Source organism: Camarhynchus parvulus, chromosome 18 (genome assembly GCF_901933205.1).
Source record: "Camarhynchus parvulus chromosome 18, STF_HiC, whole genome shotgun sequence".
Taxonomy (NCBI): domain Eukaryota; kingdom Metazoa; phylum Chordata; class Aves; order Passeriformes; family Thraupidae; genus Camarhynchus; species Camarhynchus parvulus.
The window spans coordinates 2,492,646-2,518,217 of NC_044588.1; the positions used below are offsets into that span (position 1 = coordinate 2,492,646).

Here is a 25,572-nt window from a genome sequence, read left to right on the forward strand (position 1 = left end):
CTAATTCATCTTTCAACCCTCTCTTAATGACTTCAGTTATAAGCACTGAGGCTGCCAGGAACAAAAGATGCAGAACTAGTTATTCCAAGGACAGCAGACCTTGGACACCACAAACATCCCTGTGCTTGGGGGACTCAGTTCAAATGTGTTGGTCTGGCAAAACATTGAGCTGAGCACTCAGGCCAAGACTGAATCTGTGCTGAACTGCAGGAGATGCTTCCAAACCTCAGTTTCCCCAGTATAAATGTTTGAAATAGTTCTGTTTAGATAACTGTGTGCAGGAAGTAAATTAACTTTCCATATTAGCAAAATTCTGAAGAAAATACATTTGGGATCATTAAGGCTTATTTAACCATGATCTGGCTACATATAAATATTTTATTTGTCCAGAGGCAAAATGCAGATGTTAGTACATTACCTACAGATTCAAAGCCAAGTGCATTGACTTTTGCTCTTTGATGACATTGCTCAAAACTGGATTATTTTCTTTACACAAACCTTTCTTGTGTACAGACTTTTAAGCAGTATTTTACATCCTGCATAATAGACTTCTCTGTATCAGATCTTCTGTTTATTTTGTCAGCCTCTGTCAGTGTTTTCATGAATGTTTCCCTTACCCCTGCTAAACTTTGCTGTGATGCCTAAATTATAAATACCAGAGGATGCAGACTTTCAGCTTCTGAAAACATTGCTCCAGCAGGAGAGAAGAGGCAATAAACAATTCTAAATATAACTAAGGTTATACTGACACCAGAAAATATACATCTGCTCATTTTGCACTTTTTTTGGTTATTGTTATTTTTAGCATATTTGCCTGTCTACCTATCTTCACCAGTACAGAATATCCTGAAAAAAATAACTTTATGAGCAAAACACAGATTATACTCAGAATTGCTAGCAAGTCCCACTCACAGACATACAAATGAATTCTTCCAAGGTCCACTCCAAGAAAAGATAATATCTCTATTTCAGCAGCACAGGTATGAGGATCACATTAGCTTTTTTTTTTCTTTTCTTTATTTCTCCTCTATCCAGATGAAGTTCAGTCACAAATTTCTTTAAGAGATATCAGTTCAGATCAAAATAGAGCAAAGCAAAGTTTGTTAGGGCAGCGGACCCAGGAAAAAGAAAAGCTGAGGGAGAGAACTGTGCTGGTGGAAGTTCCTCAGCAAAGCAGGCAGAGGAGAAGTTTCCAGCACATCCTGTATGGGAGCACATCTCCTTGAGTGAAATCCTCCAGGGACATCCTGGCCTCCCAGCAAAATCCACAGCAGCCTGGAAACCTCCTGATCCTTTCCACAAAGCTACAACAGCGCTGCAATGTCTGGTGGCATTGTGACACCACAGCCAGATTCAAATAGCAAATCTGGTGATGGAGGATTTAGAATTATCATTAAACTCAGTGAACCTGACTTTAAACATCCACCACAGCTTTAGGTAACTGTCCTGAGCTGTTCTAGGCACAAAGATCTGCTTTGTCAATGTTTGTACCCATCTTTGGCTAAGAAATCCTGTGTTCCACTGCCTGCACTACCAGGAATCAAGTGCTTCCCAAGTATGGTTTCTACATGGCTTTTAGGTTCTTGTGGTCATTCTGAATTGCTCTGAAGTGACAATTCTGAATATGCTCTTCCATGCTTAAAGCTTGTTTTTAACATGTAGGAAAGAAATACCCAGAAACATTTTTAAAAAACCCCACAACTTGTGGGAGCTCTACTGTCAGAACACATATATTGATTTTTCCCAAGTCCTGTATCTAGCCCGTGAGAGAACACTTACAGTCACAATAATATTAAATGTTGGCAAGATATATATTATTGAACTCTTGTGTGTGTGTGTGTGTGCAGCATCACTGGTGATTCAATTTGGCCTGAATTAAGGTTAGATATGTCAGGTTTGCAGTGCAGGAGGAACTTGTAGTGTAGAAGCAATAGCCTCAATGTTTGTATGCCCACTTCAAAAACGCTGCAGAGCATCAGTTTAATACAATGAAACAGGCCCAGGGGAAAAGAAGAACTTCAGGAAAAGCAGTGGTATTCAGTTAAATCAGCAGTAGTAAAAATGGGAACATATTGTGCAATATATCTCATATTGCACCAATATATACATCTGAACATCTCCAGCCTGTGAGTGTGGAGACATTGATCCTCAGCAGTATCATTTCAGCACAGGAAGACAAACACTTCACTCTAAGACATGATGGAACTTCAGGGAGAAAACCCCCAAATTTTCCACCATGTCTTTAAGCCTAATGATCCAGAAGGCTGACATTGTACAATGGTCATTCATAATGTCAATTAACTTTGCTGAGGCAGAATACAGTCAGCAAAAAATGCTGGCTTTGTGACATTATTATGAGGTGAGAGAAATTTAAACCTTTTTAAGGGCTCAGTTTTGTTTTTCTTGGAAGGTGGGTCTTTGCTGGTTTTGTTGTTTAGTTTTTTGGCTTCCCCTCCCCAGCGACTTTGGAAAACAGAATGACAAACAATTAAGTGTAAAAGAAAACAAAAGTTCTGATTTTCAGTGTATCCTGAACTCCAAGTTATAATTCCTTCTCATGGAGAAGATGCTCTAGAAGGGATAACAGCCAATTCCTCTATTTCAAACTACTGATCTGTCCCAGCTCCCCATGGCTACCAGGAAGCAGCAGGTAATCATGGGAGCATCTTCTTTTGAAACAGAAAGGCTGTTTCAAATTTTTCTTACAGTCCATGCTGGGAGAAGGAGTTTTACTGCACTTGCCTGTTGAGATAGACTCGTTTTTCTGTTAGCTGCCCATTGCCATGGTTGGGATCCTCATAGGGCTCATTCTGCACCACTTCCACACCCTCCCCTCGGTCACTCTGCTCATGGCTGTGCTTGCTGATCATGTACAGCTGTCCAATTCTGTACTGCAAGGCAAAACCAAGAAAAAATAGATTAGTTTTATGTTACACATGTATTCAAAAGCCAATCTTAGTCAATGATACACTACTATGTGTAAATAAAAGGTAGTTTGAAGGCAAAAACCAGAATTTTTGGGGTCTTCCCATTAGCTTATGAAGTCCATGGCATCACCTGTGGAAAAAATAACAAAACCTGTGTGCATACAAATGTAAAGAATTAGGCCAGTCCTCTATTATTAGACTTTGTATTTGTAAGTATATTAGTTAAGACTAAGTAAACAGTGATTCTAGTGCTTCCACATGCTGAAATATAAAGGGACTTTAACCAGCAGGTGAACTCTAAAATTCTGTGGGACAGAGGATTCTCCTGCCTGCCAACACAATGAAGCCCTGCAATAAGATTTGGGGTAACTATGGCTGGTTCACAGAAACAGGAGCACCAGCTCTTAAGAAAAAAAACCATGTAGACTCCAAGTCCTTTGAGAAAAGAAGTTTGAGTCTCTTGGCAATATTATTAAAATGCATTTAAGCACTTTAATGATGATTTTTCTATAGACTCTCAAGTAAATTAGGAAGCCAAACACTGTGAGGATTGGCCCAACTTTGCTATCTCACTATGTCTCATATCTACATCAGGGCTTTTGCCTCCAAAGAAATCTAACAAAAATACATTGTTGAACTTTCATTAACAAAGGTTTTAGAGTAAAATTCTACTTTCCCAATTATATTCTGGTCTGAAATTTTATTCTCAAGTCCTTTGCACACTCTTGAACATACCATGGTTCTTCCAACCCTGATAGGCCTTTGGACCTATCCAGTTTTCTTGATTGGACCCCTCTCTCCCTCAGAGCAATTTGTTTAGGCACATACATGCTAATCACTTCAATCACATCAATCCCCCTTCAAATACAAAGAACAACCTGTTAATTTAGAGAATGGCTGAGCTACCACACAAGCTGCCAAGTACAAGCTCAGCACAAGCAAACAAAGGGCTTGTGACAGTCTGTCCTCTGAAAACTCGATGAGATTCTTGTGGTTATTGCATATTATAACAGCAATCCTATCACATACTTTAAAGAGCCCAAATCAAAAGAGCAATTAGGTCAGGAAAAACCCCAAACCATCACAAACCTTATTAGCAACTGGCAACAAGACAGTCTTACTAGACAAAATGATAAGGAATATGAGGATGGAAGGCACCCTGTATTAGTTCCTCAATTTTGCATTATCCCAATTTTTCCCCTACAGCAACAGGCCACAAGAAGGTAAGAAATTTGGAACTTGCATCTTGATTTAAGAGAGTAAGTCCTAACATTGTTTTACTTGCTAATCCACTTCTCTACCTTTGTCTCTACTAAATCCTTTATCTCATCATATTTGAACATTTTGTCCTAATCTCAAAGGCTCTGAAGAGCTGCAGACCTCACACATAGCTTTTAACTAGATTCATGACAAATTGTTTTCTCTTTTTCTCTAACAAAAATGAATGTATTGGTGCACAGTGAAGGCAAAGTTTGTAGTACATTTGAACTGACCAATTCATATAGTTTGAAAAAGAGTAAATTTCAGGCACACAAAGCTGTTCTTCAGGTCTGAAATCAAAGCAACACACTTAAAAGCTGAATACAAGCTGACAAAAATGCTTTGGCTTTAATTAGATATGTATCAATTAGACCACCTGGGAGCACAGACTTCCTGCCTGTAGAGTGATAAGGATGGCAGAAAAGAGGAAAGGTGATAAGGTCCTTATCTTCTAATGGAAAGGAAGAGGTCAGTAATTTGTATCCTGTGGAATATGAAAAGGTTAGATGAGGAGTAGAGAGAGGAATTACAGTTTGACATAAAGTCAATATTTCGATCATGATCTCTATTGGGATTTGTGTTATCCCATAAAGTTATGAATTTTAGTTGCCATGGACACGTCTGGAAAGTGTTTCATAATTGCCTATATCAATTTCCTACGTCCACCTAGTCCTTTGCAATTTTGCTCTCACTTTTAATGGTCAAATACAAACACCTCAGTTTCTGTTGGAAATGTTGCCTCAGACACATCAAGATGGATGTACTTTCCCACTGACAACCAACTGTGGGGTGGTACTGATGCCTTCATTTGCTCCAGCAACATGGACCAGAGATACCCCCACAACACCACGTTTTGTTAACAGTGGTTGTTATTCTTTCATGGACCCACCCCACCATAAAATGCTTTCAAGATACCAAATCCCAAAGACTGCAAATGAATCTGAGCAGAAGTTTAAGGGGGCTAAGCCTTGTGCCCACTGCACTCTGCAGATGAGGGTCACTGCTGTCAGATGTTGCACAGTCAGAGCCTAAAGGAAGGTTTTCCTCTGCTGAGGCTGAAAATCCCACATGTTCCAATCATGCCCATGATCTCACAGAAGGTATCCAGGCAGCTCAGCATGGTGCCTCCCATTTGGAAGATGCTGAAGGGAACAGAAGGCACCACTGCTGGACAGCTCTGCTGCAGGAACCCCACTGCTCCTCGCCTTCTGCAGGATGACTTTCCATAGCTGTGGATCTGACACCAGTCCAGGAGAAATATCCATCTTCAAAGGCAGCTTGAATGGAGCCCTGAGCAGGCTGGTCCAGGCAGTGACATCCCTGCCCACAGCAGGGGTTGGAAGAGAGGAGCTTTGAGGTCCCTTCCAAGGCAGCCCATTCTGGGACCTTTCATAAGGACTGAAGTGGCTGGGCAGTCCTGCTGGAAAGCAGCTGCATTCAGCAAAGGAAATATATTTGTGCATGTACTTTAAAGTAGCTAACTTAGCACTTTGGTGTGCTAGTCATTTGTTTCTACCTGCTGTACAAAATGTTAAAATCATCCTAGAGCAGAATGGAAAATGTTAACTTCCAAAATAATAGTACTTTACTAAATCAGAGAGTGCACAACTATTATTTCAGATAAAATAGCATTTTTTTCAAGTGTATGTTTCTATTTACATGAATAAAATCCAAGACAAAGATGTGCCTTTTAGAACTTGCTGGAATTTAAATGCCTGAATAAAAAGTCACAGTTTTTTCTTAGTTCCTATGGATATTGTGGAGAAATAGCACTTAAGAATCGTTTCACAACAGTAATTGATACACATTACTCCTGCAAGGGTAAACTGATGTGCCACTACTATTTATGTTGCTCTATCACAGTCTGAATTTCTGTGTTCTTAGCTGTAAGATAATTTTCCAAGACCATCTACTGTTTCAAGGAATTCCATAAAATTTCACACAATGGCACCTGATATGAATTTGGATCTGGAGCAAAACACTTTGTAAATTCTTCAGTTTAATAGGGGAAAATTTATTCAATATCAGAGCAAGAACTTCAATAAACAAATGCACAAAATGTGGAAAGAGAGCCCTGATGTTTCCCAAGCCCTAATGAGTGAGACTTTGTCTTGGTGGTGACTTGCCTGCTCCTTCAACAGGCAGATGGTGTTTGCTGTTGGGATTTAGTCACACAAAAAACAAGGTTCATGCTAGCAACAGCATAAGGATGGTCAATCTGATTTTGTTTAAAATTATGAGTGAGACCAGAGGCATTTTTATTCCTTTTAGGAAAAAAAAAAAAAGAAAAAATGGAAAAAATTTAAAAAGGGGTCCACGCCACTCATCTTTCATTTGTAGAGCTTCCACCATCTCCAGCAGGAGCTGCACAAGAAATCTTTGTACAAACATGTCTGAATTTTTTCAGCCTGACTGCCTATTGCTCAGGTTTTGATTTAATGCAAGTCTCGGAGTACAAACTTTCAAACTTCAGGTGGAATATAAAAAATAAAACTCTCACAAAGGAGAAATTATGCCAAAATGATCTTGTATCTGAAATTTTCATATGACTCCTTGAAGTTCTTATCTGAATGCTCACAGAAAATGTAACAGATTTATCAGTGGCTTCATCTTACATAATTCTTATATTCAAAAGAATGGTTGAACACTTTCATCTGCATTTACTTCTCTGTAACTACACTAAACCATCAAGGATGGTGCTGCCATTTCAATTTGTTCAATTTTTTGTTCTAAGCCTGTAGTGAGATCCCTTCCTGCAGAGAGGAGCTGGAGTCCAGAAGACACTGAGTGTCTTTTCTGTCTGCTCAAGGTAATGATTGTTTGGTGAGCTGCATTTTGACAGTGGAAAGTATTTCTCAAGTTCATGCTAAAACACGCCAGTGGCTTCTAGTCCTGTTCTCAGAAAATTGCAAAGGTAAAACAGAAAAAAAGAAGAAAAGCAGCAACTAAAATGAAACAGATCTGTCCTCCTGCACAAAGGCAGCTCTGAAGGTTCAACCCTGCCTCCACTGATGGCAATAGTTGTTTTGTCATTAGCCTCAATTTAGTTAAGATTTATTTCTAGCAAGAAAATACAATGAATCAGCTTCATTATCAGTAATGTCAGTCCAGCCACACTGAAACCAAGGGCATTGATTATGGCAAAAGAGTAGCAATTTTATTAAGGAATTCTGATTTATAGAATGCTGTCTCATTCACAGAAAACAATCTTAAAATTGATTGAAACATTTCTGATCTATTTTTAAGTCTTAGTCTTTGCAAGATGCTCTGTGTGCTCCTTGTGAATGTGTTCCAGGACTTAGTTCTATTTTTTTACTAAAAGTATTAATAGGAATATTATTTATCACTTTTCCACATTTTGAATTATTTAAAATAATTGCTGGTTATTCCTCAAAGGACATGAAACAAACATGGTGATCCCCAGGTAAGTTACTTGTCCAAACATGCACAGACCAGCAATCTCTTCCCAGCAGTTTTACAGAGATATTTTACTTCTGGAATAAACTGTTTGGAAATGTACTTGCTTGAGTAAATATCTTTGTTTAGGAGGATACACTGAGGTTTCTTATTGTGTTTGTTTTGATGTTGAGGGCATTGTTTTCAGGTCCTGATCAAGACCTAAGCCCTACACTGCTATAGATATGAAAAGCTTCCAGTTAGACACTGAACACAGGCAAAGAAAGTATTAACCTTATTTCATATTTGATTAATTGAAACAGAAATTAATACATCAACCTTGAAAATATGTCTGTGGTAGAGCAGGGAATTTAGCCTCCATGATTCCAGCTCAGTGCTGTTACCACAAGACACACCTGTAATTTCTTTTTAATTCTTAATGATAATTACTTACGGAGAAGTGGTTTCTCTAATCTCCCTCACTAACCATAAATCCTTCATGTTAGTATTATTAGACATCATTTCATCTGCAATGGGTGAATCCTGATGCATCCTCATTCCCTCACATGTGGACAATTACAGCCCTGGCTGATGGAGCTCTGAGGTTGTGCCCTCCGATCCCCAGACTCCTGCAGGTGATGATTCATGGCTATTAACAATAATTTCAGGAACTCTTTTCCATGACACAAGCTCCAGCTTCCGACAAAGTGATTTGTTTGCCTTGCTATTAACATTCCTAGATTGGTTTTAACAAGAATAGAGGAATGTGCAGTGTGCTGCTATTTGATTTTTCATGTATGGGTGGGTTTGTATTGGCTCCTCCTTGGCTGCTTTTGGAATTAGGAATTTGGTTTGGTTTGGTTTGGTTTCAGCTGGGGGACAGAGCCATCACTTTGCAAGCAGTGGAGGTGGGTATTTCTTGATAACCACCAGCTCAAGCTTTTACTGCAGGACATTGCTATGGTGAGAAATCAGTCAGACTTGTAACCACTGCAGAGTAAGAAAACTTGCCACTGAAATAATCCTTTTTTCCTAGAAAGGCAGGAAAGAAAGCAGGAAGAAAATAAATTCAATGTAAATTTGAACTTGGAAGTCTCTCTTATGTAGCACAATTTACCAGTGTGAAAGTAGTGGTTTATATTTCCAAAATAGTGATTTCCTGGTAAAATAATGACATTGTGGGCTAGGGTCCTGTGAAAAGAGGACTGCTGGGTTTGACTGCTTGGGAAATTCTGCAAGGAAAGCATGAATAGTAAACAGAGAAGGCAGGAGGGGGTGGTTCTTGCAGCCCAGTGCAGTGCTGTGCAGAGATTCCCAGCCTGCTGACCTGACCCTAAATCTCCTTTAGCCTGGCCAAACAGCAAAGTGGAGTCTGAACTAATCCATTGTTTGACTTCTTGTTCCTAAGCTAAGATGTTTAGAGCAAACCAGGCACCTATGCACTGCATTCTCTTTGTCATGTAGAAGCATCTGAAGTGCAAAGAAGTTTTTATGAACTGGTATTTTAAATGGCTGTCCCCAAGGCACAAATATGAGAAAGTAGCTCCAGGAGCAAAGGTAGACTTCTAAATGATTGTCCTCAAATGGAAATCTGTTTTTATCTAGACAAAAGATCAATCAAGGAATAACACCAAACATCTAGGTCCTAAAGTCTAAATCTTAGCATAATTCACTGTAGTGATTTGAGGCCCCAGCAAATCATGCAAATTATTTGGTGGTATAAATGTCACTCCCTGCAGTAATTTATAAAGAATCTGACCAGTCAGAGTTTAGAGTTGAGCTTGAAATTTTTCTTTCAACTAATTCCTGCATGCGTCTGTGAATTACAAAGCACGACACATCTGCTGACTTGCATCAGCAGTATTCTTTACTGTTGCCCAAATTCATGGGAACACGCTTTTGTAGCCTCACAAACCAACAGTTGCAGTAGGAACAGTTGACTTTTGCATGCTGTGAAGTGCCATTCTTACTGCTTTCATGTTTGCTTTGCCTTTTCAAGGAAGAAATTACATCCTTAAGATACTTTATCTGCCTAAATTCCCGTGAATGACAGTTCAGCAATGACACACTGGATGTTGAAAGTCAGTATCCTCCTCTGGTATTTTCAGCTGAAGCAACATGGCCCACTCTAAGTTTACAATACCCTGGCACATAGTGGCTTACAGCTAAACAAGTGCTACTGAAACCAACAGGAGCAGGTCTAGATCTCTGCTTAATAGGTGTACAATGAAAATTAAAATAAATGAAAATTAAGTTGCAAATGTTCAGCTTTCATGCAAATGGTTTGCCAAATATAGCTCATGTCCTGTTCAAATTGTAGTCATTTTATGCTTCTACACCAGCTGTGCTATTGAGAAAAGCCAGCTGTTTATCTGGAGTGTACAAGCTCATACAATTTTTAAGAATCAGTTTTTATTAACAATATTTTACAGTGAGTCAGCTGGTTACATTTTTCAAGCATGTACACTATGTGCTTTGTACATAAATACTGATTATATTCTATTATGTAGATTTATCCATGTATTTCCTGCAAGGAATGCAGATACATTTCCGGAGGCTGTCTCAAAAGTCCTGTGTGCACATAAAAACAGCCAAAAGGGATTTACTGTGTGTCTTGAGCAGTCTGTCAGTGCTGCACACTGACCACTCTCCACATCTTCTCAGCCCTGTTTATGAGTATCTGCTCTGATTGTCTGCAAACATGCCCTGCCTTGATTCCAGCTTCCTGCTTTTCATGCACAGCTCACTCTGCTTTACAGTGCACAATCAGTCTGATAACTATCAAACGTTACTGAATCTTTTTCTAAGGCAAAAGCATATTTTATCTGTTTGCCACAATTCATTCATAAGGTTGTTGTTAATTTAAAGCCTGAAGCTCAAGGAGCTGTTCAGGAAATATCTTTAAATTTTAACTTAGAATGCAGTAAATGAAGTAAAACTGCAACATAATTTTTGTAGAGGTTAGTAAAGGTTTTTCAATGACATAAACTCTTTTCCTAATATTCCAGGAAAACACTATTTCCATTTCAGATATTCCAAGAACAGTCAGAGTGGAAAAGCTTGGGCATTCTTCTTGATCCCTGTCACCAATCTCTTCCCAGCAGCAGGCACGAGCCCTGCTCACGGGGTGGCACAGGACTCTATTTCACTCACAGTGAAATGGAACATTCTCCATGGCCCAGTGATGGTGATGGAGAAGCTTGCTCTATTAAACCTGACAGCAAAAGCTGTTACCTGTTTTTCCATTAAAATGAACAGGATTTGTTGGGGGGAAGAGAAGAAACTGACTCGTGTGCCCTGCATATTAAACACATTTTAGCTGGCCAGAGCTGGGATGTGCTGTGGCCAGCCAGACATGCAATGTGTCAAAGGGCTGGGCTGCAAAGCTGCCTTTGAACTGGGAGGTTGACTTCTGTGAAGTGCAGGATTTAAAAAATTTAGTTATTTTAATTCAGTTCAGTTTAAGCTGGGAGTATTCAGAGTTTCATACATCCTTTGACCCTTTCAAAATTCAATGAAGTGCAGAAATAGACTTGAGAGTTAGGTTTATCTTTAACTATAAATGGACCAAACACGTGTGCATCTATTCATGCTTTTAGAAATTATTTTCTCTTTTTGCATGGCTAATGGTATTTGCTTAATGTTTAAGTAGAACTTCTTTCCCCTCAGGCTCCTTTTCTCTAATTACTCTTCTTCAGTAATTACTCATTTTTATGACTTGAAAAATCTCTCTCACGCCAACACCATCAACTTTCAAGTGCAGAGAATTCAATGCTTTCAGAAAAAAAATTGAGTAAACTTTGAGTTTAGAAGCACCAAAGAGACTACAAAGGATTCCATAAACTTTGTCAGAATCACAGCAGGGAATAATTCTGCAATTACATTTTTTGGCAAGCAAGTTCCTTACAATGCATTTCAGGCAATATAATTCTGCTTATAAATATGGAAAAATGAGAACTTTCTTAGTATGCACAATCTACAATGAATAAAACAGCATCAGAATTTAGTACTTAGTAGTAACAAGCTGAACAAGACAAATCCAATCTGCCTTCTGATATTTTATTCAGAAGAAAATGAAATTTTGTTTGCTACTTACAGTGAAATAAAAATACATTCACAGTCCAGAATATTTCATTTTATTATCAGAAATACTCCATTCTACTTTCTGATCTTCTAAAATAAAACTGACTTCAATTTAATTTTTAAAATGCACTTGTTTTATTCCTGCATCCTGTAGATAAAAATAATGTTATAAAGAATCCAGTGACTGTAGATAGTTGAGGTCACTTCTGCATCTCTGCATCTCACACAGGGATCAGGATAATGAAAATATTAAGGTTATCTGAAGTCATCTGATGGAAGGAAGCACATGAGAGCAATTGCATAAGAAGGAAATTAAGACATACTTTCCTCCCCAGATTTTTGAGAAACACTGAAGCCTAAAAACTAATACTGAAAGAAGATATAATTTTTCCATTTTAGTTAATTAGAACAAACATTTGCAATTTAAGTACCTACTCTATATATCTGTGACAAAATCCCCCCATGCTGAAATGAATCACTACCACAGGAACTTATTACTTTTGTACCTATGTCTCTGCTACATGTATGAATCTGTAATAAACCTTGGGAGGACATTTAGGGGAGAAGTCTGTTTGCCTGCTACTGACTTATGGAAAATTAAACCTACAGCCAAATAAACTCTCAGGCAGGAACCTGGGGTTTGCTGCAGAACAAAAAGCAGCTGAGACACCTGGGGGTGCACACCCTGGAGGTGTCAGGGGGCTCATGTGTTTGTCTAGAGTTAGAGCACACAACCTTTCATTTCAAACTTCTCCACCTTGAAGGTGCAAGTTCTCTGATGATGTAGAGCTGAGCAGAGCTGCTGCCTTCCAGCACTACGCAGAACAGAAGCTCTTACGTAAGTATAAGCAAAATTTCCAGGAAGGACCACATTCCTGACTGAAAAGCTTCCAGAGCAGACATTCCTTCCATACCACATGTAGACTAAAGGGAGGATGGAGGCAAAAATTGCTGACAAGGGACTCTATAGGCTTAATTCAATTTTATCATAATGCAGGAATGTGAAGCTGTATGTTGTCCAGATGTTTTTGCCAGATGGGGCCACAGCATTAGGCATTCCACCGGTGCTTATCTGGTTTTAGTGTTCTGTAAGGGAAGTCTAGAACATTACACAAACACAGCATCTCCTCTGGGACAGAACCTGGAAACAGTGCAGAGGGAGGTGCAGGAAACTAAAACCTGCAGATTTTAACCAACACAGGAGAATTACATGGGTTCATCACACTTAGGAAGATTAGAGAGGGTAATAATGTTTAGGTCAAATGGGATATAATTTCTCAAGTTTATACAACAAATATGTATCTCTATATTCCACAGAGCTACCTGCTGTCTGATTATGCAGGGCCTGTAAGACACAACTGGTAATTTATCAGTGCAGATATCAGCATCTGAGAGAATCCAGTGTGACTAAGGGAACCTTGACCATGCACCAGGGAGCTAAGAAACTCTTCTAGGACAGGTATCCTTGCCTTACCCCTTTGGATACCAAAGCCAGAAGTAATGATCAGCAGGAGATGCAGAGAAACGAGCAGCTCCTGCTTCTGTGCTGGACTGTGCATCCTTCTGAAGTAGCTTGTACACCACCAGTAACAGATAAAGCAGTTTCTCAGTACCTCTAAATGGGAATATCTTTCTTACTGCCATGAGAATTTTGTTTTGTGATATGGCCTTTCGGAAACTTCCAAGTACAAAGAAGTTTCCAAAGGCCACTTCAGCTGGAACAGATCCTGTTGAGTGCAATGGAAAGCTTCTCCTGTTGACTGCAGAGAGCTTTGTACATAAGTGAACAAACAGCCTTCCTGCACTCCCTAGCCCAGTTAACCACTTCCTCATTAGTTAGAGCCAGCTGCGTCACTTGGAGCTGATCCTTTGGGTATAAGAGGTCATGGTGTACTGCAGCACCAGGGAATGGAGCTGAAAGCCATAACAACAAAATGTATAAACAGATAAGAATTCTTTATAGAGAACCTGGTTTTCTCCCTGCAGTCCCTCAGACCAGCACAGCGCACTGAGACAGTCATGGGAGCAGTGTTTACGTGAGTACTCCAGGCTGGAATCTGCTAGGACACATGTTTGAAATGGAAAACATGTAGCTCAAGGACTTGAAGCACACACACCCTGTAAAAAGCTGGGTTTGGAAAAAGTCAGAGAATTAATGTAAAGTATTCTGCTGTAGACTTCAATAATTGACAAAACCTTAAACAAAAACCACACACGCACAAGCTGAACAAAAAACCTCTCCTTACCAGAGTCTAAAAATACAGTTACAGAGAAAGCATTACTTCCTTTCCTGCACCCAGGGCCTTCTACTCTCCAAATGCTCCTGTCATTGGTTCAGACTCAGAGAGGAAGCGGTTGCTGCAGCAATGGCAACCCAATGAAAGCTCTTTATCTCCTACATTTTTGATTTTTTTATAGCATGCAGAAAGACCAGACAGCAAGACCACAAACTTGTTGCATGGCAACACAGCTTGACCTTCTCTATTACTTTCCATAAAAATAAAGAGTTCAGACAAACTTAGAGAATTCTTTGACATATGTCATGTGCCTGTAAATTATTCCTTGGGAAACACAAAAAGGTATAATTACAGAAAAAAGATGGAAGAAAATATTAAAACATGAATGAAACTCACTAAAAATGTCCATGCCCAAATAGGTCTCACAGGTTGGTCAGTAATCCAATTTCAGTCTAACATACTTTTAAATGCATGTGGTTCAGTCAAACATGTATAGCAGTACACGTCTGCATTCCTTTTAAGTTAAAACATTGCTTTTATAGTGGTTTAGTTAATTTCTACTATTTCTACAGGCTTGTGATTGTGAAACATTTTTATGACAAAATTTTTTAGTCTAAACACTTCATGATCTCTCAGCTTTGTTAACCAGATAATGCCATGCTTTAATGGGAATACTCAGGGATTTCTCCAGCAGCTCAAAGGCTGGGTAAATGCCAGTTGAAGAATTTCCTCACTAACAAATCAAGTGCTCTTGTGGACAGTTTCTCAGATTTGTTTTAAATCTCTCTCCCTTATTTGAAAACTTTTGGGGTGGGAAGAGAGGGAGAGGATGTCACACAGCCTGATAGGTGTTAACAAAACAGTGAAACCTCTAACATGTGGTATTTCATGCTGGGCCTGGGAGCTTGACTAGGAAGATTTTAGCAAAGTAGTTCAGGGAACAGCTTTAGTGGGAGCTCATGGCAAACTGTTCCTGCAGGATCCACACTGTCACTTTCCAGACACTTGTTAATCTTTAGAATATTCCATTCCTCTGTCTCTCACAGTCATTCACAGAATGAATACATATCAGGAATGTTAATGGTTAATTATCCAACCTGGAAGCCGAAATTCTCTATTTCTCTTTTTCTTTTTTTCTGGTGGTTGTTTTGCCTTGTGCTCTGTATGGACTGCAGGATTCTCCTGAGAGGCAGATAACCATCTGGGCACTCTGAATTCCTCACTGCCACGGCTGAACTGTCTCCAGCACCTCAGACACACAAATTAAAGCTACACAGTGGAACAGCAGAGCAGGGATATTCCTCAGCTGCACCTTCCTTGATCCTCAGCATCTGATACATTCACATCCCAATCTTGGATTCGCAAAGCCACCACAGACAACCCATCTAAGCAATGCTTCTTTAATATTTTCTTCTCTCCAGGCCACAGACAATTAGTTAAACCCAAATAAATTAATGCATCTAATTCTACTCTTTGATTGAAAGGATGGTAATGAGCAGTTTGCTGCCTCAACTGGTCACAATTGTCACCGAGGGGCAGCCACCAGTTTGGCTCTGTGGGAAGCTCACAGTGTCACTTCTGCTGGAGCCAAGTGATCATCTTGCTGTGAGCACAAATGCTGGCAAGTAGGGCAATATGTGGGAAGAATTCTGGCATTCCCAATGGGATCCATCAATGCACACAAGGTTTATGTATATGCTACTATCTACTATATTCTTTAGACTCTGTATACTCTAGCTGACCATACTAAACCTGCTGTGTGCCCATTCTCTTGTGATTCTGAGTTAGCTCCACAGCCACCAGGTCTAATCTGGGATCATCAATAACTCTCACTAAATAAACAAATAACACACAGAAATGAAGCTGCTTTAGAAAAGAAAGAGCACTCAATATATACAATATTATATACTCCAGACATAAAATAAAATAGAACAGAAAATGCAGTGGTTTTAAGAATAATATTTAATGCAAAAAAGGGGGGTAGAAATGAAAAAATCAAAAGAAACTTTTTATTCCAACTTGTTTCTTTAAATTTAAATTGCAAAGCCAATAATTACTATTGAAAAATATTTAAGGTGTTTAAAGTGAGGCCTAAACACAGAAGAGAAGTTAATGTTGCAAAAAAGCTGGTTTAGGGCAAGGAATGATGGAAGGTTGTATTCAGGGCTGCTGGATGACAAGTGCTTTCACGTCATTTTCCCATGGCACTTAGTGACATTAAAACTACAGAATCTGGCAAGCATGACTGATTATTGCTTTATTTTCTCCTTCTTTCAATAATTTCTAACACACAAACACATAATGACCATCAACAGAGAGTACAAAAGCTTAGATCCAACAACCAAACAGGGCTTCCAAAAAGGCAAACTGTGTTTCAAACTGTGTTTAATTCAATTGGTTTTAGTGATGGGTCAGGGCTCTTCTTTCACAGCTCAGAGGATTCCCATTGCCCAGTTTTTCCTGAGCTACTGAGAACAAATAAAAGATTTGCATTCTAGCACCTGAATTACAGTGAGTGGAAGAAAGAAAATGAAGTGTGAGTTTCAGCCTTGGGTTCATACAATATTTCCTATATTGCCTGTCGCTGCTGCCTTCATGAAGGCCAGAAAATTCCACATGGAGCAAAACTGCATCACAGTTCCCCCCAAAGGTACAAATTTCAGCTCTCATGGCAGTCTTCTACCTTCCTCTATTTTTTTTTTTAAATGGGCAAAATAAAACAGATAGAACAAGGATGGCTATGCAGCATTATGGATCTTTATGGACCTGGGTCTTGGTGGCCTCCTAACAAAATTTAGAAAACTGCTTGAGCAGCACCAAGCACAGGACTGGCAGAGAACACCCTGACTGCAGGTGACTCCCTGAAGTCACTTCATTTTTGGTGCCAGAACTCACGAACTAGAGACTCAAACTCTCATGGAGCTGCTTTAACTTGGGAAGGCTCTTTTTCTTAAAAATAGACCTTCCATTTTTCCTCTCAGACCTGATGTGTGCTACAGAGACACAAAACGGCCTTCTACAGCCAGAAGGTTTGAATTTGAGGCTTGCTATTTATATATTTATTCCAGTCCTCAACTGTGCCACAAAGCCCTGACAGCCTCAGCTATTCAACAACTGACTTCCCTGACACAAAGACAGCCAGGATACCTAAAGGTCATTCATATCAATAAATATCTATGAACAATCAAGTTTCTCTTCTTTTTTTTTTTTTGTCTGTGGACATGAAAGGATAATTTAGTAATTTCATTACAACAGGAAGATCAAACTAGCATTGGTATTCCACTTACTATTAAAGGCAGTCCTGCAGGGCTGAAATATTACACTATTCCTTGCCATTCCATTTTTAGTTCCTTTTCTTTCCTGTCCTTTTCCATCCATTGGTGAGATTTATATCACAAAACTCTCAACCTTTACAAAATGGATGCTTTTATCTTTGCAGCTGAGGTGCCTGTGAAGTCAGAATGATGTGAAAGGTTTTCTGCATTTAGTACTTTGCCATGTGAGTAACTGGCAGACGTCACTGTGGTGTCACTGTCCCAGCTTTGTGAGGACACACTTTTAGGGACAATTTGCACTTTCTCAAGTCTAGAAATGCAATCCTGAAGGGAAACTTGCAGAGACACGCTTGCCTCTCCACTCATCCATAGACCAAACGTTTCCTTAAGGCCATTTGTGTGACATTTCTTCTTCCAATGACAACAGAAGGAAAAAGTGACATTAAATGAATTCTCAGTTACCATTGCGTATCATTCTCAAAATTACTTTCTACACATCACAACAACTTCATTGAAATTCCTAAAATTGCAATTGCCCCTGCAAGAATTCAGGTCTATGAACAAAAATGTGCTGGTTTAGAAATACAGTGAAAGATAGAAGAAATTCATTTCAGACAGTGTCTCAGAGAACACCATCAACCTGAAGACTTGTATGAGTAGTTATTAAGTGAGAAGCTCAAAGAGGTGGAACTGCCTTGAATTTTCTTGAAATGAAAGATTAGATGTGGTTTTGAAGGTTATATGAAAATTATGCTGAAAGAAGATGAATTGTAAAAGCTATCAAATAATTAACCTGTGACACAAGAAGAAAAAAATAAAGACTAACACAGACATGGACTGCAGGGCAAGCTCAGTGTGGGCTGGCTTGTTTGGCTGAACTGCTCTGCGCTCCCATGGTGAGATTGTTTCCAACACTCAGGCCAACGTTTGCAGGTAATCCAGGCGGAGATAACCAACCCAATATTGCCCTCAGCACTGTCCCTATTCTCTTAGCTCTCTCAGCTTTTCTTAGCCATAACTTCTGTTTTATTACTGGTTTTTTGGAACAAAAGGTAAAGGACTTTATAACTGAAGCCAAATAACCATTCTCATCTCCTGCTGATCCATATTTGACTTGACAACGGCCACTGTCTTGCTGAATCTGGTCTGAAATATCAAAAGCAGCTGGCAGTTTGACTTAATCCAGTCTTGCTCTGACAGTAATTCCAATGAAGGCACTTTAGTGCATGTGGTGCGTATTTACTAGCTGTCTGTTTATATTGCTAACAATGATGTTGATACTGCAGCAGGTTATTGCCAGTTAAGTAAAACACAAGTTTTTGTTATCATCAACTATTTCTTTTAACACTGACATAATCAGTGTATTGTGTAAATATGTAGTGGTATTTTTCTGTTAACAGAATTGTATTTAAAATTCATGTTATCAGTAGCAGTAAGTGGTTCATGTAAATGAAAATGAACCACTTACATTGAAGAGATTTGTATCTAAAGTATGAGCAGAGAAAGTAACAGCTGACCAGTTATTAACTGGCTAACAACTGCCAGTACAAGAGATTCGTCTCTTGCTGCTAAAAACTCCACTGAATTTTAATTGCATGATGTTTTACTGCGTCTACTTCAGGCTCAGAAAGCCACAATGAAAATGGCTCCAGAATGTTTCAGTTGCTGGTAAAAATAATAGCAATTATTAAATAAAAATGATTCATTGTATTGGAAATAAATGTCAGATTTTTTTTTTTTACTTTGGAAGGCTCTTATGCCTACAGGGAGCTAGGAAAGGGATTTGAAATTCAACAGACATGTAGTCTTTGCATAAATACTTATGCATGAAAATCCCTTGGCTAAATGGAAACCTTTAAATTTAAGTCTTTGCAAATACAGCTCCATATTCTCAAAGAAGCTTTTTAGGGCTTTCCAGAAGAATTATCAAAATACTCTGTTCTTACTGCACACTCTCACGGATCCTACTATATTTAGGATATATGTTTCTCATGTTCTTTATCACAGACTTATTTCTATTGCTTATTCTCTTCTCTCATATGGCACTGTGTACATTTGAAATGCTCATTTTATCCATTACTTCCATTATCTCAAGTGCAGCAGCCTGTGCAGTGCATCCCAAGGTTCCAGCACTGGTGATAAGAGCCAGCAGCTCACATGAGGCAGGACGATCACACATCACATGATGGCCCTGCCCATGGCAAGGGGTGGGGACCAGATGACCTTTAAAGGTCCTTTCCAACCCAAACCATTCTGTGATTCTATGATAGTCAAGCTCTTTTTTTCTCAGAGGTTTGCAAAATCCCCCAAGATAATGACAAACAAAAACTATGCTTAAGGAAATCTTGCTCAGCTTGTAAAGCCAGGCAGTCAGGAGCTAGGAAAGGGACGGCTGTCTGATTGGAGCTAAATGCACTTGGGTACCTAAACACTGGCACAATTAAATAATCATGTACCACTTTTTCTGCCTATCTGAGGCAGTTGCATACTAATGTGGATGATTTTACGTAGGGCTTCTGCTCCATTTGCTGAAGTGCTGAAAAACATTCTGGGAAGGGCAAACAGTGGCAGCTCAAGGTCACTCACATGAAGAGAGGACTCCACATGAGCGTGTGTCCTCAGGGCATCGCCTGCCCCAGGGCCCGGCTGTGATGCAGAAGGATGAGGAATGATGACATTTGAGCAATGGAGGTAACACAAAACAAACCACTTCATCCCAAATTTTTCATAAGCAATTGCTATTCTCTTGTTTCTCGTCATCTGGGTACCCCACTCGACACAAGAGATCTGGTTCAGAGAAATAATAAATATTTACCAGATTGCCAGCTGCTAAAGGCTATGAGAACTCTTTTTCCAATTCCACTCCGCAAAATCAAGCTCCAAGAGTTAAATACTCAAACAAGAGCATAAATACTTTAAATAAAAATATTATAAATAGTTTAAATACTCAAAAAAGGTTAATATTTTCAACTATTGTCTCAATACAGACTTTTGTCATCAGCAAAATTATAGAACTTGTCCATTTACAAAGTGTAATGAAAATAAATTGATTAATATTTAGTAAATATTCAGACACTTCAGTGATAAGGATCACTCAAAGCCACAGTAGACACTGGTTACAGTTTCAGAGATGTAAGTTAGTGGAAAAAGAGACAAAAAATTACATGGTGAAAACATGGTGTTCACACCAGCCACACCCAGCCTTTTCAGAAGTCAGTTTTATGAAAAATATATTCAAAAAGCAGGCAAAACAAAATTTTATGGGCAACGTATGTTCTAGTGCCTCCTAATTCTAAGTGCCCTTGAACTCTTAAATAACAATTTTTTAATCAGTCTACGTTGATACCAAAATTATAATTTCCCTGCTGTTTTGGAATTTCTGCAAAAGAATAGAGGCTACTGAAATCTTTGCAGACAGGTGAAAATGAAGTGAGGTGGCTCTGAGCTCAGAGTGGCAGCTTGCAGATGTGCTTTTTCCTGCTTGTGCTTTTTTTTGTGGTTAAATAAAAGCACTCAGCTTTCAGCTCTTATCTTTTCAATGTGTTATATTCATGCTACAGGAAACAAACATCAGTATTTTGACCCTGTGGGTTTTTTTTTTTTCTGAAAACAAGACATTAATACAGGGTAGAGCAAGCAACAGCAAAACTTCATTTTTTAAATTGGAGAAGCAGCAAAATTAATTTTGAAAGCTTCTTCGTTCACAGCTGAAAGGCTTTGTACAAAACTTCATCCTGGAGTGATATTTTCAGCTGTAATATAGGGGTTAGTAATGGAAATGCTGACAGGCCCATAATTATGGAAGCGGAGCGGGCACCACTATAAAGTATATCAGATAGGCAACTGCTTCAATTCAGTACAAGGTATCAAAAGATGTTCCTGTCTGTCCTCATTAAAGCAGCACTTGAAATTCCTTTTAACCTCTGGGACCCAAACTATTTATTTGATGTCCATCAGGACACATACACCAGGACTAATACTTGCATAAATACACCCCATTTTGTGCTTCAAACTGAATTGGTGGATCATCCTAACAGGTTAAGCTCATAGAAACTGAAAGAATAAGCGGCAATGCTCAAATATTTTATTTTACAGGACACAAACTGAAGTGATGTAAAGTAACAGAAAAATGACACACACACATTCCTGTGACCTATGAGGATTTAAAGCTTCTCTTTAGATCCATGATATATTTGTGTGCAATTACACTATGGGATACTGAAGGGGGAAAAAGTATCATCACCTCTGTTCACTGGATCTTGTTTGACAGCAGCCTCATTTATTGGCATGAAACTCTTGATACCTGCACCAATTCCATGCATGCAAAGGAAAGAAGATCAAGTCTGAAGGTCCAGGAAGGCAGCTGGGTGAATAATATGCTTATAACCTGTATAGATTTTAATTTATGTTGTTAATTCCAGCAAAAACATTCACTAAATTGGTAGCATGATTATAATGTGCACAGTACATTCTGTTTCTGTAATATATAAATTCTGAAATATGATCTGACTGTTGTCTGCTGTAATAATGTTCTTTTCTTCAGCAGACACAAAGAGCAGCAACAGGAGGTTACCTTTGAATTATTTCCAACCATATACTCTATATCATGACTCCAACAAACTCACTCCTATTTCCTTCTCAGCATTAAGGTGCATAAAAAGTACAGAAAGAGTGAATCGACCTCTCTTGCATCTAGCCAGAAATCAAATTTTTGATGCCAAGTTCTTCTGAACAAGCCCTTTTACAAGCATAAAGAAATATTTTTTTAAAAAAAGTATGTGTTGCATTCTGTACAAATCTAGGTCTACAGCTCTTATCAAGTAAGTGAAGTAAAGAATGTCACATTCCACAGAAGCTTGCCTCACTGGAAATGGGATTGATGGTGTTTTTGATGACTAGGTAGAGAAAGAAAACATCTCACTGAACAGAAAGTACTTTCCCATGGAAAGCTGGAATTGTACTATTTTGAGTAATGCCCTACTTAAGCACAGGGACACCCTCACTGTGTCACTCACACAAACGTGATTTGCATGTTTTGATGGTTTAAAACTCTGCCTCAGACTACAGCAATGCCTTCTACAAGATGATTCAGAAGATTATTATATTTGCATATTTCCCCCATTCCTGGCAGCAAAAGCTTCCACGGGCCATCAATTCCAGGACTGCAGCCACTACAGGAGAGCACAAGCAGCAAAACAAAAAGGTCCCAATGTCTGCTGATGTCATTGCTCATAAAATGTGGAGCACAACTGGGGCTGCCAGGATTCCTGCACTTGTAGTCATGGGATGTTTCAATTTTCTGATCAGGAAAACACGTTTTTATCCTGAGGAGGACAGGATTTTAGATATCAACAGAGGACAATGCAATTTTGTAGTTCCAGAACAAGGAGCCACATGAGGATTTTTGATTATTAACTCTCTTGCTGAAGAAGATGAGGCAGCAAAGCAAGAAGTGCCAGAACAGAAAAATGTTCTGGCTTACCAAGCCAGGCTCATTCCTCCTGGATATCTACTGACCAGAAAAAAACATTGCTTCATCTTGTGCCTTTTTGTCCATATTATATATAATTCAGCAAATAATCAGGTTTACAATTTTATTAGGAGTCATTAGGAAACGGTTTAAATTTTCTAACATAATTTGGTCCTCTGGTAGCACAGTTTAAAGAACACATAAATGTGAATGTCATATGCAAAAAATGACTTACGGTACTTCGTGGGAGAGTAAGACAAAGCACTTTACCTAAAGCCAGCAGAGTTCTGCAGAGTGCAGTTCAGGACAGAATTGTCTTGCACATCACACACAGCTCCTCATTCAATGAATTCTCTCTCAGGTTCATATTTTTGCATTCTTAGTGCAAAAGAAAGGAAACTCCCACTGGCTTCACTGTGTAGAAGTGGACCTGAGAAGGGCATTAATCTTGCTGACCAGCATGTATAGGAATGCTGTCAATTAATTACAAGCATATCAAATGTTTGACTGCAGATGGTGTACGTGATGTGCTTCTCATGTACTGATTTACAGTCAGGGAGGAGGTTAGAGTGAAAATGTAACTACAAATCAAAGTTAAACAGGGGCATAGAAATGGATCTCTGTTTTCAAGAGGGACGGTTCTGTGTGTGCTGGGCATGAACCAGGGCTGTGGTGATGGAACAGCATCAGGACTGTGTTTGCTCCTGGCAGTGACAAATTGGGGAATCACTCCTGGAGTACAGGACCCTGTTAGTTTAGATGCTGTGCATCCTGCAAGAGCTAGGATCTAAAATAAAGCAAACATTAGCTCCTTTCAGAGATGAAACAATCAGAAGAGCTCCAAATGAAAACCAGGGAACATGACATCCTGCCAACCAGCACTTGGCAAAACAACTTCTAATATAATATGCAAATACTGGTGCACTGATATTACTTGCAAAAAATATTAATAAACTGCCTGAAATCCTAACTATTAGCATTACTGCTACCTCTGTGATTGTCTTTAAGAATAAGTCCCCAAATAGTTGATGGTTTAAAGGAATAAGAATTAAAAAAAGAGTAATCAAAAATCCTCTATTGAAGTTTAGGGCTTACATGTAGTAATGCAGATAGCCAAGGTAAAAAAAAATCTCAGTTGTATTCTAAAGATTGAATCTTTGCATTTACAATTAATTCAGTATGTGGTGTTGGGATTAAATTATAATTCTATACTTTCACCAAGTAAGACAGGAGTTGTATTAATTTGCTGTTCATATGCTTTTCATTTGCTATCATCAATTCAATGTATTGAACAGAAAATTGAGAAAGAGCATATGAGAGTGGCTCCTATTACTCAAGAAAAAGAAAAAAAAGTGTGGGACTAGCACAGCTTGAATGCATAAACACAGAGTGAAATTTAAGACAGCTTTAGTGAGGAGAAGTCATGTGTTAATCTGTGTTTAAAGAGGTCAGCAGGTACACAGCCAGAGCAGACCCAGCAGATAACGGGCACTTTAATATCAAAAGCCCATTTTGCCAAGGCCACAGAATCACAGAATATGCTGGGTTGGAAGGGACCACCAGGATCATCAAGTCCAACTCAGCCCTGCACAGGACACCCCCAAGGGTCACACCATGTGCCTGAGAGCACATTTCCCCATGTTCTCAAAGAAACAGATTTCCCACAAGGAAGGTCCTTGCATAGACAAATCATTGTTTACAAGGTGCAATACAAAGTGAAATAAATAGACAAAGATATTTTAGCGCTGGAGAGAGGGCACCAGTAAAGTCCCAGAGGAATTTGTGGTGGGTCTGAGTGTTCCACTCGTCATTAACAATGGTTGTAGCAACTTAAGATAACTTGAACTCAACAAGGATGGAAAGCTACATTTTCAAAATTAACCTCCTACAAAAGGGATTTAAAAGAGGGAGTGGGAGGCATATTACAGAGAGTACAAAGAGAAAAAAGGAGAGAACATAGAGGATACAGTTACAGTGATCACTTGCAGCCTGCAAGGCTCAGAGAGCAACTCTTGATTAGATGAAAAGCTCAGTAACTTTATCTCCTTGACCTTAGAGGGAAGGAACACCTGGGACACCAGCTTAAAATTCTTTAGCCCAAATTCACTACAGGGTCACCTCAGCACTGCAGATGGAAGAGTTCAGGGATGAAAATTTAGGCTTCACCCTGGTCTTCTACACACAGAGGAACCCAAGAGCTCCCAGTTTCCTGCTGGTTAGCCTGTGCCACCCAGCTCTGGTACTGCTTCTGCTTCTGAAACAGAGGTACAGCTGAGCCCCAGGGCTGAGCAGTGTGAAATTACAGAGAAACATCTCACAAGGTCAGCTGAGAGGAAACCAGACCTCCCCTACTGGCAGTGCAGGAATAAGGGAACACAAGACATGAGTCTTCCATCCTGGGCGAGTTATTTCTCCTTCTGATGAAAATGCAGTGCACATCCCAGTGCTATCCTATCTCAAGGTAATGATTAATTTGTGGAGTTGTACAGAGTCTGCCTGAAAAGGATCCCATACTCAGGATGTCAGAATGGCTTTATGCCACCCACAGGGCTTTGCATTTTTATGACAGCCATTCCCTGAGCAGCTTCATTAGACAGATACACTGAAATGCTGGCTTCTGTCAAGAAACCTTTCACAGAAGAGTTTGCATATTTTTTGAGTTTATAAAAATTGCTAAAGATTTAACAGGAAAAAAAACCAGCAACTCGTTATTCCATCTATAAATGCAACATATGAAGAAATAATCAGTCTTTGAAGCCTCAGAAACTGTTTTAAACTAGCATCAATATGCAAGCATGAGAAATAGTAAAAAAGTCTATGGATGCTCTACACCTTTTAGACTTTGATGATATAATTTTTCTTTCCCTGTTTTCTAGAATACCATAAGCAGATGCAGTGCTCCAATTTGCTACAGAAAGGACACA

The 25,572-nt window shown here is 39.1% G+C and overlaps 1 protein-coding gene across 3 annotated transcripts in view; it reads right to left on the reverse strand.

The window, feature by feature from the left end:
• PITPNC1 (phosphatidylinositol transfer protein cytoplasmic 1) overlaps positions 1-25,572 on the reverse strand; it is a 79,495-nt gene that overhangs the window by 39,390 nt on the left and 14,533 nt on the right. For all 3 annotated transcript variants that reach the window (XM_030962257.1, XM_030962259.1, XM_030962258.1), the window contains exon 2: positions 2,743-2,891. In XM_030962257.1, coding sequence (XP_030818117.1) covers positions 2,743-2,891 — 149 coding nt within the window. The remainder of the gene's footprint in view (positions 1-2,742; positions 2,892-25,572) is intronic.